Below are 15447 nucleotides of genomic sequence, written 5' to 3'. Positions count from 1 at the left end.
CCAAATGAGGAAACTCCCCCTTCCTGCCTCGGTTTTTGAGGGATAAAAGGGGATAAATCCCATTTTCTACCTTAGTTTTGAGGGAGAAAGTAGGTTAAATCCCTTTTCCAGCTCGTTTTTGAGGGAAAAGTGGGATAAATCCCCTTTTCCACCCTGTTTTTGAGGAAAAAAGTGGGATAAATCCCCTTTTTGGACTCATTTTTAAGGGGAAAGTGGGATAAATCCCCCTTTCTGCTTCATTTTTGAGGGACTAGAGTAGATAAATCCCCATTTCCACCTCATTTTTGAGGGAAAAGTGGGATAAATCCCCATTTCCACCCAGTTTTTGAGGGAAAAGTTGGATAAATCCCCATTTCCACCATGTTTTTGAGGGGAAAAATGGGATAAATCCCCTTTCTGCCTCATTTTTGAGGGAAAAGTGGGCTAAATCCCCATTTCCACCCAGTTTTTGAGGAAAAAAGTGGGATAAATCCCCTTTCTGCCTCATTTTTGAGGGACTAGAGTAGATAAATCCCTATTTCCATCTCATTTTTAAGGGAAAAGTGTGATAAATCCCCATTTCCACCCAGTTTTTGAGGGAAAAGTGGGATAAATCCCCATCTCCACCCACTTTTTTGAGGGAAAAGTGGGTTAAATCCCCATTTCCACCTCATTTTTGAGGAAAAAAGTGGGATAAACCCCCTTTCTGCTTTATTTTTGAGGGACTAGAGTAGATAAATCCCCATTTCCATCTCATTTTTTAGGAAAAAGTGGGATAAATCCCCTTCCTGCCTCATTTTTGAGCGACTAGAGTAGATAAATCCCCTTTTCCACCCAGTTTTTGAGGGAAAAGTGGGATAAATCCCTATTTCCACCTCATTTTTGAGGGAAAAGTGGGATAAACCCCCTTTCTGCTTTATTTTTGAGGGACTAGAGTAGATAAATCCCCATTTCCATCTCATTTTTGAGGGAAAAGTGGGATAAATCCCCTTCCTGCCTCATTTTTGAGGGACTAGAGCAGATAAATCCCCTTTTCCACCTCAATTTTGAGGGAAAAGTGGGTTAAATCCCTATTTCCACCTCATTTTTGAGGGAAAAGTGGGATAAATCCCCATCTCCACCATGTTCTTGAGGGAAAAGTGGGATTAATCCCCTTTCTGCCTCATTTTTGAGGGACTAGAGCAGATAAATCCCCTTTTCCACCTCATTTTTGAGGAAAAAAATGGGATAAATCCCCATTTCCACCCTGTTTTTGAGGAAAAAAGTGGGATAAATCCCCTTTCAGCCTCATTTTTCAGGGACTAGAGCAGGTAAATCCCCATTTCCATCTCATTTTTGAGGGAAAAGTGGGATAAATCCCCTTTCTGCCTCATTTTTGAGGGACTAGAGCAGATAAATCCCCATTTCCATCTCATTTTTGAGGGAAAAGTGGGATAAATCCCCTTTCTGCCTCATTTTTGAGGGACTAAAGTGGATAAATCCCCTTTTCCACCTCATTTTTGAGGGAAAAGTGGGATAAATCCCCATTTCCACCCAGTTTTTGAGGGAAAAAGTGGGATAAATCCCCTTTCTGCCTCATTTTTGAGGGAAAAGTGGGATAAATCCCCATTTCCACGTCATTTTTTAGGAAAAAAGTGGGATAAATCCCCTTCCTGCCTCATTTTTAAGGGACTAAAGTCAATAAATCCCCTTTTCCATCTCATTTTTGAGGGAAAAGTGGGATAAATCCCCATTTCCACCCTGTTTTTGAGGGAAAAAGTGGGATAAATCCCCTTTCTGCCTCATTTTTGAGGGACTAGAGCAGATAAATCCCCATTTCCACCTCATTTTTGAGGGAAAAGTGGGATAAATCCCCATTTCCACCTCATTTTTGAGGGAAAAGTGGGATAAATCCCCATTTCCACCTCATTTTTGAGGGAAAAATGGGATAAATCCCCTTCCTGCCTCATTTTTAAGGGACTAAAGTCAATAAATCCCCTTTTCCATCTCATTTTTGAGGGAAAAGTGGGATAAATCCCCATTTCCACCCTGTTTTTGAGGGAAAAAGTGGGATAAACCCCCTTTCAGCCTCATTTTTGAGGGACTAGAGTAGATAAATCCCCATTTCCACCTCATTTTTGAGGGAAAAACGGGATAAATCCCCTTTGTGGCCCTCGCTGCGAGGCGGAACCGTGGCTCATCCCTTTCCCCTTCCCCTTTTCGGCTCCGACTCCCCCTCCCCACCCCCTTTTCCGTGCCTTCCGGCCTCCGAACCCGGCGAATCCTCCTTTTTAGGCTGTGGAATTTCGCTTCAACCCCTCCAAAATCCTCACTTTTCACCCCAAAATTCTCTTTTTTTTTTTTTCTTCCAGCCCCTTTGGATTTGGAGGGGGGGGGGGGGGGGGGAAATGGGGGGTCGGGGATAAGGGGGGGGCCGCTCAGCGGGGTTTGGGGGGCAGCGGCCGCCCCCCCCTCCCCCCCCGGTGACCCCCCCGCCCCCCTCTTTTGTCTCTTCACAGCGATTTTTTTAGAGCCGGCGGCGACCGTAAGTGCCAAATTCTCCTTTTTTTTTCACCCCAAAAAAGCAGCTCGGGATGTTTTGCCCCTTTTCCCACCCCCCCCTCCCCCCAAAATCCCACCCCACCCCCCCCCCCCGCCATATTTGCACCCCCTTTTCCGACCCGGAACGCCCCCAATCTGGCTAAATCGCGCTCGAAACGAGCAAAATCGGCGCGAAATTCGTTAGAAATTCATCAAATTGGCGCAAATTTCACAAAAATGGGCGTGAAGCTCGTGCGGAGCCGCTGGAATTGGAGCCAAGTTCAACTCGGATCCCGCCAAACGGGGCGGATCCGATGAAATTTCACAGAAAAGGGACTCGGATCCGATAAAATTTCATAGAAAAGTGATGCGAGACCAAGAAAATTTAGAAATTCAGAAAAAATTTTATAGGGAAATGACTCAAATGCAGCAAAATGGCTCAAATTCAACAAAATTTCGTAGGAAAATGGTTCGAATCCACAAAAAAGGATAAAATTCATCAAAATTTCACAGGGAAATGACTCGAATCCAACAAAATTAATCAAATTCAACACAATTTTGTAGGAAAATGACTCAAATCCAGCAAAATGGCTCAAATTCAACAAAATTTCATAGGAAAATGGTTCGAATCCACAAAAAAGGATAAAATTCATCAAAATTTCATAGGGAAATGACTCGAATCCAGCAAAATTAATCAAATTCAATAAAATTTCATAGGAAAATGACTCGAATCCAACAAAATTAATCAAATTCCACACAATATTATAGGGAAATGACTCGAATCCAACAAAATTAATCAAATTCAACACAATTTTATAGGGAAATGACTCAAATCCAACAAAATTAATCAAATTCCACACAATTTTGTAGGAAAATGGCTCAAATCCAGCCAAATTTCACAGGAAAATGATTCAAATCCACAAAAATGGATAAAATTCATCAAAATTTCACAGGGAAATGACTCGAATCCACCAAAATGGATCAAATTCAATAAAATTTCATAGGAAAATGACTCGAATCCATTAAAATTAATCAAATTCAACACAATTTCATAGGGAAATGACTCGAATCCAACGAAATTAATCAAATTCAACACAATTTTGTAGGAAAATGGCTCAAATCCAGCCAAATTTCACAGGAAAACGATTCAAATCCACAAAAATGGATAAAATTCAACAAAATTTCATAGGGAAATGACTCAAATCCACCAAAATGGATCAAATTCAATAAAATCTCATAGGAAAATGACTCGAATCCATTAAAATTAATCAAATTCAACACAATTTCATAGGGAAACGACTCAAATCCAACAAAATTAATCAAATTCAACAAAATTTCATAGGAAAATGGTTCAAATCCACAAAAATGGATAAAATTCATCAAAATTTCATAGGAAAATGGTTCAAATCCACAAAAATGGATAAAATTCATCAAAATTTCATAGGGAAATGACTCAAATCCACAAAAATGGATAAAATTCATCAAAATTTCATAGGGAAATGACTCAAATCCAACAAAATTAATCAAATTCCACACAATTTTGTAGGAAAATGGCTCAAATCCAGCCAAATTTCACAGGAAAACGATTCAAATCCACAAAAATGGATAAAATTCATCAATATTTCACAGGAAAATGATTCGAATCCACTAAAATCAATCAAATTCATCAAAATTTCATAGGGAAATGACTCGAATCCACTAAAATTAATCAAATTCAACACAATCTCATAGGAAAGGGACTCGAATCCACCAAAATGGATAAAATTCATCAAAATTTCATAGGGAAATGGCTCGAATCCAACAAAATTAATCAAATTCAACACAATTTCATAGGGAAATGACTTGAATCCAACAAAATTAATCAAATTCAACACAATTTCACAAAAAAAGTGACTCAAATCCAACAAAATCCCTGCAGTTCAACCAAATTTCATCAAAAATTACTCGAATCTGCTCAAATTTCACCCCAAATTCTTGAAATCCACTGAAACGGATCAAATCCAACCAAATTTCACCAAAAAAGGGCTCAAAGTCACCAAAATGGCTCAAATCCACCCAAATTTCACCCAAAATGAGTCAAATCCCAACAAATTTCGCCCCAAATTGCCTCGATCCAACCAACTTTTACCCAAAATGGCTTTAATCCTAGCAAATTTTGCTAAAAATTAGTCAAATCCTTAAAAATTCCACCCATGTCGACTCAAATTCACTCAAATTTTACTAAAAATGAGTCAAATCCAAACAAATTCCACTCACATCACCTTAAATTCACTCAAATTTTACTAAAAATCAGTCAAATCTATAAAATTCCACCCAAGTTTCCAGAATTTCACTCAAATTTTACCAAAAATCCCTCAAATTCACTCAAATTTTACCAAAATTAGTCAAATTCACTCAAATTTTATCCAAAATCCCTCAAATTCACTCAAATTTCACCAAAAATGAGTGGAATCCATGCAAATTGCCTCAAATTCACTCAAATTTTACTGAAAATCCCTCAAATTCACACAAATTTCACCAAAAATCACTCAAATTTTACCAAAAATGAGTCAAAACTATACAAATGGCCTCAAATTTGACCAAAAATCCCTTAAATTCACTCAAATTTCACCAAAAATTCCTCAAATTCACTCAAATTTTACTGAAAATCCCTCAAATTCACTCAAATGTGACCAAAAATGAGTCAAATTCTTAAAAATTCCACCCACATCACCTCAAATTCACTCAAATTTTATCAAAAATCCCTCAAATTCACTCAAATTTGACCAAAAATCCTTCAAATTCCCTCAAATTTTATCAAAAATGAGTTGAATCCGTACAAATTGCCTCAAATTCACTCAAATTTTACCAAAAATCTGTTAAATTCTCTCAAATTTGACAAAAAATCTCTCAGATTCACTCAAACTTGACCGAAAATGAGTCAAAACCATACAAATTGCCTGAAATTCACTCAAATTTTACCAAAAATCCCTTTAATTCACTTAAATTTGACCAAAAATGAGTCAAATCCATAAAATTCCACCCACATCGCCTCAAATTCACTCAAATTTGCCCAGAAATTGATCAGATCCCTACAAATTACTACAAATTTTCTCAAATTGTATCAAAAATCTCTCAAATTCACTCAAATTTGACCAAAAATGAGTCGAATCCTTACAGATTGCCTCAAATTCACTCAAATTTGACCAAATCTCCCTCAAATTCACTCAAATTTGACCATAAATGAGTCAAAACCATTCAAATTGCCTCAAATTCACGCAAATTTGACCAAAAATCTTTTAAATTCACTCAAATTTTATCAAAAATGAGTCAAAACTGTTCAAATTGCCTCAAATTTGACCAAAAATCCCTCAAATTCACTCAAATTTTACTAAAACTGAGTCAAATCTATACAAATTCCACCCACATCGCCTCAAATTCACTCAAATTTTATCAAAAAATGCCTCAAATTCACTCAAATTGTATAAAAAATCCTTCAGATTCACTCAAATTTTACCAAAAATCCCTCAAATTCACTCAAATTTTACCAAAAATGAGTCAAATCCATACAAATTGCTGAAAATTTTACCAAAAATCCCTCAAATTCACACAAATTTTATCAAAAATGAGTCAAATCTGCACAAATGGCTTCAAAATCACTCAAATTTGACCAAAACTCCCTCAAATTCACTCAAATTTCTCCAAAAATGAGCCGAATCCATACAAATTCACTCAAATTCACTCAAATTTGACCAAAAATCTTTTAAATTCACTCGAATTTGACCAAAAATCCCTCAAATTCACTCAAATTTTATCAAAAACGACTCGAATCTGCACAAATTGCCTCAAATTCACTCAGATTGTATCAAAAATCCCTCAAATTCACTCAAAGTTCTCCAAAAATGAGTCAAATCCATACAAATTGCCTCAAATTCACTCAAATTTGACCAAAAATCCCTCAAATTCCCTCAAATTTTATCAAAAATGAGTCGAATCTGCACAAATTGCTCAAACTCACTCAAATTTGACCAAAAATCTTTTAAATTCACTCAAATTTAACCAAAAATGAGTCAAAACCGTACAAATCGCCTCAAATTCACTCAAATTGTATCAAAAATCCCTCAAATTCACTCAAATTTCTCTGAAAATGAGTCAAATCCATACAAATTGCCTCAAATTTACTCAAATTTGACCAAAAATCCTTCAAATTCCCTCAAATTTGACCAAAAATCTTTTAAATTCACTCGAATTTGACCAAAAATCCCTCAAATTCACTCAAATTTTATCAAAAATGAGTCGAATCTACACAAATTGCTTCAAATTCACTCAAATTTGACCAAAAATCTTTTAAATTCACTCAAATTTCTCCAAAAATGAGCCGAATCCCTACAAATTTTCTCAAACTCACTCAAATTTGACCAAAAATCCCTCAAATTCACTCAAATTTCTCCAAAAATGAGTCAAATCCATCCAAATTGCCTCAAATTCACTCAAATTTTATCCAAAATGAGCCGAATCCCTACAAATTTTCTCAAATTCCCTCAAATTTTATCAAAAATGAGCCGAATCCCTACCAATTTTCTCAAACTCACTCAAATTTGACCAAAAATCCTTCAAATTTCACTCAAATTTGTCCAAAAATGACTCAAATCTTCCCAAATTCCCTCAAATTTTCCTCCAAATCCCTCAAATTTCCCCAAATTTCCCCAAATTCCCTCAAAACCCCCAAAAATTCCCCCTCTTCCCGCGCTGAAATTTTCCAGCCGTTTCCTGCAAAATTTTTAAAAAAAAAAAAATCCACAACAAAAAAAATTTTTTTTTTTAATTTTTTATTTTTTTTTTTTATTTTTCTGGGTGTTTTTTTTTTTTCTCTTTTTTTATTTTTTTAATTTTTTATTTTTTTGATTTTTTTTTTTTTATTTTTTTTCCCTCTTTTTTCCGGGTGGGTCGGGGGGTCCCGGCCCCTCCCCCCCCTCAGGCCCCGCCCCCTCCTCAAGCCCCGCCCCCTCCCCTCCCCCCCCCCCTTCAGCCGCCGCCGACCCCCCCCCAGGAGCCGCCCCTCCCCCCACGGTAAGCGGGGCCTTAATTAGCCTCTTCGTTAATTAGAAACTCATTAATTACAACCTTTTAATTACTTGGAGGGGGGGGGTGGGGCATAAAAACCCCTTGAAGGGGGGGGGGGCATCGTTTTGGAGCTAATTAACCGCACTAATTAACGCTTCGTTAGCGGCGATCGTTAGCAGGGGGCGTTAATGTAATGAGCGCCGCTAATTAGCGAAGCGAGGGGGGTGTTAATGAGGTTAACGAGGCTTGTTTTAGCGAGAATGCAAGGTGGAAGCGCTAATTAGTGTTAATTAAAGGCAGCAGGGGTTAACGAGGCCGGTGAGGGGGGTAATTAGCGCTAATTGGGGCGTTGGGGATTAAGAAGAGTCGCTAATTAGCATGAATAGGGGAGTTTAATGAGCGGAGGGGGGTTTCATTAGCCTTAACGAGGGGGGTGGTGATTAAGGGCTGGGTGAGGGGTCGCTAATTAGCGTTAATGGGGAGTGTTAACGAGTTAAGAGTGATTATGGGGTCATTAATTAGCCTTAACAGGGAGTGTTAATGAGTTAAAGGTGATTAAGGGGTCGTTAATTAGTATAAATGGGGAGTGTTAATGAGTTAAGAGTGATTAAGGGGTCACTAATTAGCCTTAACGGGGAGTGTTAATGAGTTAAAGGTGATGGGGGTGGCTAATTAGCCTTAACGAGGGGCTTGGTGATTAAGGGCTGGGTGAGGGTTTGCTAATTAGCGTTGACAGGGAGTGTTAATGAGTTAAGAGTGATTAAGGGGTCGTTAATTAGTATAAATGGGGAGTGTTAATGAGTTAAGAGTGATTAAGGGGTCGTTAATTAGCATTAATGGGGGTGTTAATGAGTTAAGAGTGATTAAGGGGTCGTTAATTAGCATTAATGGGGGTGTTAATGAGTTAAGAGTGATTAAGGGGTCGTTAATTAGCATTAATGGGGAGTGTTAACGAGTTAAGGGTGGTGAGGGTGGCTAATTAGCCTTAACGAGGTGTGTGGTGATTAAGGGCTGAGTGAGGGGTCGCTAATTAGCTTTAATGGGGAGATTTAATGAGTTAAGAGTGATTAAGGGGTCACTAATTAGCATTAATGGGGGGTGTTAACGAGTTAAGGGTGATGGGGGTGCTTAATTAGCCTTAACGAAGGGGGTGGTGATTAAGGGCTGAGTGAGGGGTCGCTAATTAGCGTTAGTGGGGCGCGTTAATTAAAGAAGTGATCAAGCGGTGGCTAATTAGCATTAACAGGGAACGTTAACGAGCAGCGATCGCTAGGGGTCACTAATTAAGGGCCTTAACGAGGGTCACTAATGAGCGACGTGAATATTTGCCACTAATTAAGGGCTCTAATCAGGTTGTTGCTAATTAACAGGGTCAAGAGGAGTTGCTAATGACTTAAGAGGTGTCACTAATTAAGAGCATCAGCAATTAGCGCTAATTATCACTAGTTAGGGCCATGAAGAGCATGGGGGTGCTAATTAGTGGTATTAACAGGGCTCGTTAACGGGGCAGGTGGAGTAATTAAGGGCCGGGAGGCATGAGTGGAGTTCGCTAACGAGCGTTGCTAATGAGGGGCTGCTAATTAAGTGCATGAATAGTCGTTAATTAAGGGAATGGAGGTTGGATGAGGAGGTTGATGGAGCTCATAGAGGCCTTGAGGCTCTTTAAAAGCAATTAGGGGGTTAATTAATGATCTGAGAGGTCGTGTTGATAATGAACATCACTAATTAATTGTGCTAATGAGGTTTGTTAACGAGGAAAGAGGCTGGGGGGGGTGAGAATGGAGGTTGGACGATGGGATTGATGGAGACGATGAGGTTGATTGAGACCTTGAGGCTCTTTAAAAGCAATTAGGGGGTTAATTAACGATCTGAGAGGTTGTATTGATAACGAACAACGCTAATTAATTGTGCTAATGAGGTTTATTAATGAGGAAGGAGCCTGGGGAGGGTGCGAATGGAGGTTGGATGAGGGGATTGATGGAGACGATGAGGTTGATGGAGACCTTGAGGTTCTTCAGAAGCAATTAGGGGGTTAATTAATGATCTGAGAGGTCCTGTTGATAACTAACATCGCTAATTAATTGTGCTAATGAGGTTTATTAATGAGGAAAGAGCCTGGGGAGGGTGCGAATGGAGGTTGGACGATGGGATTGATGGAGATGATGAGGTTGATGGAGACCTTGAGGTTCTTCAGAAGCAATTAGGGGGTTAATTAATGATCTCAGAGGTCCTATTGATAACGAACATTGCTAATTAACCCTGTTAACGAGGTTTATTGGGGAGGAAAGAGCCTGGGGAGGGTGAGAATGGAGGCTGGACGATGGGATTGATGGAGACGATGAGGTTGATGGAGACCTTGAGGTTCTTCAGAAGCAATTAGGGGCTCTTTAAAATCAATTAGGGGCTTAATTAACAATCTGAGGGGTCGTATTGATAATGAACATTGCTAATTAACCTTGCTAACGAGGTTTATTGAGGAGGAAAGAGCCTGGGGAGGGTGCGAATGGAGGTTGGATGATGCGAATGGAGGTTGGATGAGGAGGTTGATGGAGCTCATAGAGACCTTGAGGCTCTTTAAAATCAATTAGGGGCTTAATTAACGATCTGAGGGGTCGTATTGATAATGATCATCGCTAATTAACTTTGCTAATGAAGTTTATTAACGAGGAAAGAGCCTGGGGAGGGTGAGAATGGAGGTTGGACGATGGGATTGATGGAGACTTTGAGGTTCTTTAAAAGCAATTAGGGGGTTAATTAATGATCTGAGAGGTCGTATTGATAATGATCATTGCTAATTAACCGTGCTAATGAGGTTTGTTAATGAGGAAGGAGCCTGGGGAGGGTGAGAATGGAGGTTGGATGATGGGATTGATGGAGATGATGAGGTCGATGGAGCTCGTAGAGGCTTTGAGGCTCTTTAAAATTAGTTAGGGAGTTAATTAATGATCTGAGGGGGTCCTATTGATAACAAACATCACTAATTAACCCTGTTAATGAGGTTTATTGGGGAGGAAATGCCGTGGGGAGGGTGCGAATGGCGGTTGGAGGGTGGGATGGACGGAGCCGACGAGGGGGAACGGAGGCTCCGGGGGCTTCGTTAAGGCTCGTCGGCTAACGAGGCGGTGTCGCAGCCCCCCTCCCCCCGCTGCCCTCCCCGGGATGGCGAGCAACGTGACCAACAAGACGGACCCGCGGTCGCTGAACTCGCGGGTTTTCATCGGGAACCTGAACACGCTGGTGGTGAAGAAGGGCGACGTGGAGGCCATTTTCGCCAAGTACGGCAAGATCGTGGGCTGCTCCGTCCACAAGGGCTTCGCCTTCGTCCAGTACGTGGCCGAGCGCAACGCCCGCGCCGCCGTGGCCGGGGAGGACGGCCGCATGATCGCCGGCCAGGTCCTGGGTGAGGGAACGGGGGGGAACGGGGGGGAAACGGGGAGGAAAGGGGGAAAACGGGGAGGAAACGCGAAAAAACGGGGAGGAAACGCGAAAAAACGGATAAAAAACATGAAAAAATGGGGGAAAAATGGGAAAAAATGGGGAGGAAACGCGAAAAAATGGGGGAAAAATGAGAAAAAATGGGGGAAAAATGAGAAAAAATGGGGAGGAAACAAAAAAATGGGGAGGAAAGGGGGAAAAACGGGGAGGAAACGCAAAAAAACGGGGAAAAAACGCGAAAAAACGGACAAAAACCATGAAAAAACGGGGGGAAATGGGAAAAAACGGGGAGGAAAGGGGAAAAAATGGGGAAAAAATGTGGAAAAATGGGGAGGAAAGGGGGAAAAATGGGGAGGAAACGGGAAAAATGGGGAGGAAAGGGGGAAAAATGGGGAGGAAAGGGGGAAAAATGGGGAGAAAAGGGGGAAAATGGGGAGGAAATGTGAAAAAATGGGGAGGAAAGGGGGAAAAATGGGGAGGAAACGCAAAAAAACAGGGAAAAATGCAAGAAAATGGGGGAAAAATGAGAAAAAATGGGGAGGAATGGGGGGAAATGGGGAAAAAGGGGGAGGAAAGGGGGAAAAACGGGGAGGAAACGCAAAAAAATGGGGAAAAATGCAAAAAAATGGGGAGGAAAGGGGGAAAAATGGGGAGGAAATGGGGAAAAATGGGGAGGAAACGCGAAAAAATGGACAAAAACCATGAAAAAACGGGGGAAAAATGTGGAAAAAATGGGGAGGAAACACAAAAAAATGGGGAAAAAATGCAAAAAAATGGGAGGAAAGGGGGAAAATGAGGAGGAAACGCGAAAAAGTGGGGAGGAAACACAAGAAAGTGGGGAGGAATGCAAAAAAACGGGGGAAAAATGTGGAAAAATGGGGAGGAAAGGGAAAAATGGGGAGGAAAGGGGGAAAAATAGGGAGGAAAGGGGGAAAAATGGGGAGGAAAGGGGGAAAATGGGGAGGAAACGCAAAAAAATGGGGAGGAAACGCGAAAAAATGGGGGAAAAATGAGAAAAAATGGGGAGGAAATGCGAAAAAACGGGGGAAAGATGAGAAAAAATGGGGGAGAAAGGGGAAAAAATGGGGAGGAAAGGGGGAAAAATGGGGAGGAAATGCAAAAAAACGGACAAAAACCACGAAAAAACGGGGGAAAAATGGGGAGGAAAGGGAAAAAAATGGGGAAAAAATGCAAAGAAATAGGGAAAAATGCAAAAAAATGGGGAGGAAAGGGGGAAAAATGGGGAGGAAACACAAGAAATGGGGAGGAAAGGGGGAAAAATGGGGAGGAAAGGGGGAAAAATGGGGGAGAAAGGGGAAAAAATGGGGAAAAAATGTGGAAAAATGGGGAGGAAAGGGGGAAAAAAGGGGAAAAAATGCAAAAAAATGGGGAGGAAAGGGGTAAAAATGGGGAGAAAAGGGGGAAAAACGGGGAGGAAACGCGAAAAAATGGGGGAAAAATGCAAAAAAATGGGGAGGAAAGGGGGAAAAATGGGGAGGAAACACGAAGAAATGGGGGAGAAAGGGGAAAAATGGGGAGGAAACGCGAAAAAATGGGGAGGAAACGCAAAAAAATGGGGGAAAAATGAGAAAAAATGGGGAGGAAACAAAAAAATGGGGAGGAAATGGGGGAAAATGGGGGGAAAAGGGGGAAAAATGGGGGGAAAAGGGGGAAAAATGGGGAGGAAACGCGAAAAAATGGGGAAAAAATGGGAAAAAATAGGGAAAAAATGAAAAGAAATAGGGAAAAATGCAAAAAAATGGGGAGGAAACACAAAAAAATGGGGAAAAAATGTGAAAAAATGGGGAGGAAAGGGGGGAAATGGGGAGGAAAGGGGAGGATTCTTCCAGCCCCCCAGCCCCCCCAAACCCCCTATAGACCCCCCCAAACCCCCTTTCCAGCCCCATAGCCCCCCCCAAACCCCCTATAGCCCCCCCAAACTCCCTATAGCCCCCCCAAACCCCCTTTCCAGCCCCATAGCCCCCCCCAAACCCCCTTTCCAGCCCCATAGCCCCCCCCAAACCCCCTCTAGACCCCCCCAAACCCCCTTCCCAGCCCCCCAAACCCCCTTTCCAGCCCCTCAGACCCCCCCAAACCCCCTATAGCCCCCCCCAAACCCCCATAGACCCCCCCAAACCCCCTTTCCAGCCCCATAGCCCCCCCCAAACCCCCTATAGCCCCCCCAAACCCCCTTTCCAGCCCCATAGCCCCCCCCAAACCCCCTATAGACCCCCCCAAACCCCCTTTCCAGCCCCATAGCCCCCCCCAAACCCCCTTCCCAGCCCCCCAAACCCCCTTTCCAGCCCCACAGCCCTTTCCAAACCCCCTATAGACCCCCCCAAACCCCCTTTCCAGCCCCCCAGACCCCCCCAAACCCCCTATAGACCCCCCCAAACCCCCTTTCCAGCCCCCCAAACCCCCTTTCCACCCCCACAGCCCCCCCCAAACCCCCTTTCCAGCCCCCCAAACCCCCTTTCCACCCCCACAGCCCCCCCAAACCCACTTTCCAGCCCCATAGCCCCCCCCAACCCCGTATAGCCCCCCCCAAACCCCCTATAGACCCCCCCAAACCCCCTTTCCAGCCCCCCAAACCCCCTTTCCAGCCCCACAGCCCCCCCCAAACCCCCTGTAGCCCCCCAAACCCCCTATAGACCCCCCCAAACCCCCTTTCCAGCCCCCCAAACCCCCTTTCCAGCCCCCCCAAGCCCCCTTTCCAGCTCCATAGCCCCCCCAAACCCCCTATAGACCCCCCCAAACCCCCTTTCCAGCCCCCCAAACCCCCTATAGCCCCCCCCAAACCCCGTATAGCCCCCCCAAACCCCCTATACACCCCCCCAAACCCCCTTCCAGCCCCCCAAACCCCCTATAGACCCCCCAAAACCCCCTTTCCAGCCCATAGCCCCCCCAAACCCATATAGCCCCCCCCAAACCCCCTATAGCCCCCCAAACCCCCTTTCCAGCCCCCAAACCCCTTTCCAGCCCCCAGCCCCCCCCAAACCCCCTATAGACCCCCCAAACCCCCTTTCCAGCCCCTCCAAACCCCCTTTCACCCCCATAGCCCCCCCCAAACCCCCTATAGCCCCCCCCAAACCCCTTATAGACCCCCCAAAACCCCTTATAGACCCCCCCAAACCCCCTCTAGCCCCCCCCAAAACTTCCTGAACCCCCTTTTTTCCACCCCCCAGACATCAACCTGGCGGCCGAGCCGAAGGTGAACCGGGGCAAGGCCGGGGTGAAGCGCTCGGCGGCCGAGATGTACGGGTCAGTAGCCGCCCCACCTTCTCCGTCCCCCCTCGTAAGGTCGGGAACCCCCCCTGTACCCCTAGATTTCTTTACATTACCCCCCCCTATGGATTTTGGGGGCTTTAGGGGGGTTGGGGCCTCGCTGAACCCCGATTTGCTCCCCCCCAGATCGTCCTTCGACCTTGATTATGATTTTCAGAGGGATTATTACGACAGGTAAAGAAAAAAAGGGGGTGTAGAGGGGGGGGGGGGCGTCTATGGGGGGGGGGGGCACCTATAGGGGGTGGGGGGTTCCTATAGGGGGTGGGGAGCCACATATAGGGGTTGGAGAGGCACATCTAGGGGATGGGAGCCACATATAGGGGGCTGGGAGCCACATATAGGGGCTGGGAGCCACATATAGGGGTCAGGAGCCAAATAGAGGGGGCTGGGAGCCACATATAGGGGGCTGGGAGCCATATAGAGGGGGCTGGAGCACATTTAGGGGTTAAATAGCCACATATAGGGGTCAGGAGCCACATATAGGAGGCTGGGAGCTACATATAGGGGTTGGGGAACCACATCTAGGGGGTGGGACCCATATATAGGGGTCAGGGAGTCACATATAGGGGTTGGGAGCCGCATATAGGGGGCTGGGACCCACATCTAGGGGGCTGGGAGCCACATATAGGGGTTGGGAGCCATATAGAGGGGGGTGGGAGCCACATATAGGGGGCTGGGAGCCATATAGAGGGGTTGGGAGCCACATATAGGGGCTGGGACCCACATCTAGGGGGTTGGGAGCCACATAGAGGGTTGGGAGCCATATAGAGGGGGGTGGGAGCCACATATAGGGGTTAGGAGCCACATTTTGGGGTCAGAGAGCCACATATAGGGGGCTGGGAGCCACATATAGGGGGCTGGGACCCACATATAGGGGTTAGGAGCCACATTTTGGGGTCAGAGAGCCACATATAGGGGGCTGGGACCCACATCTAGGGGGCTTGGGACCCACATATAGGGGTTGGGAGCCATATAGAGGGGGTGGGAGCCACATATAGGGGGCTGGGAGCCACATATAGGGGGCTGGGAGCCATATACAGGGGCTGGAACCCACATATAGGGGTCAGGGAGCCACATATAGGGGGCTGGGGGGCACATCTAGGGGGCTGGGAGCCACATATAGGGGGCTGGGAGCCATATACAGGGGCTGAACCCACATATAGGGGTCAGGGAGCCACATATAGG

General features: G+C 44.4%; 1 protein-coding gene across 2 annotated transcripts in view; it reads left to right on the top strand.

Moving 5' to 3' along the window:
- The first annotated feature begins 10673 nt into the window (after positions 1-10673).
- Positions 10674-15447, top strand: part of HNRNPC (heterogeneous nuclear ribonucleoprotein C) — a 10315-nt gene continuing 5541 nt past the window's right edge. The window contains exons 1-3 of one of the 2 annotated variants that reach the window (XM_069879161.1): positions 10674-10942; positions 14163-14238; positions 14389-14436. In XM_069879161.1, the coding sequence (XP_069735262.1) occupies positions 10702-10942; positions 14163-14238; positions 14389-14436 (365 nt within the window). In that variant the 5' untranslated portion in view covers positions 10674-10701. Of the gene's footprint in view, positions 10943-14162; positions 14278-14388; positions 14437-15447 lie in introns of both variants that reach the window. The other variant, XM_069879160.1, reaches the window with a different exon arrangement.

The sequence above is a fragment of the Phaenicophaeus curvirostris genome, chromosome 33 (genome assembly GCF_032191515.1).
Source record: "Phaenicophaeus curvirostris isolate KB17595 chromosome 33, BPBGC_Pcur_1.0, whole genome shotgun sequence".
NCBI lineage: Eukaryota > Metazoa > Chordata > Aves > Cuculiformes > Cuculidae > Phaenicophaeus > Phaenicophaeus curvirostris.
The sequence above is the reverse complement of the archived record's forward strand: the minus strand, read 5'-3'. Positions and strand labels throughout refer to the sequence as shown.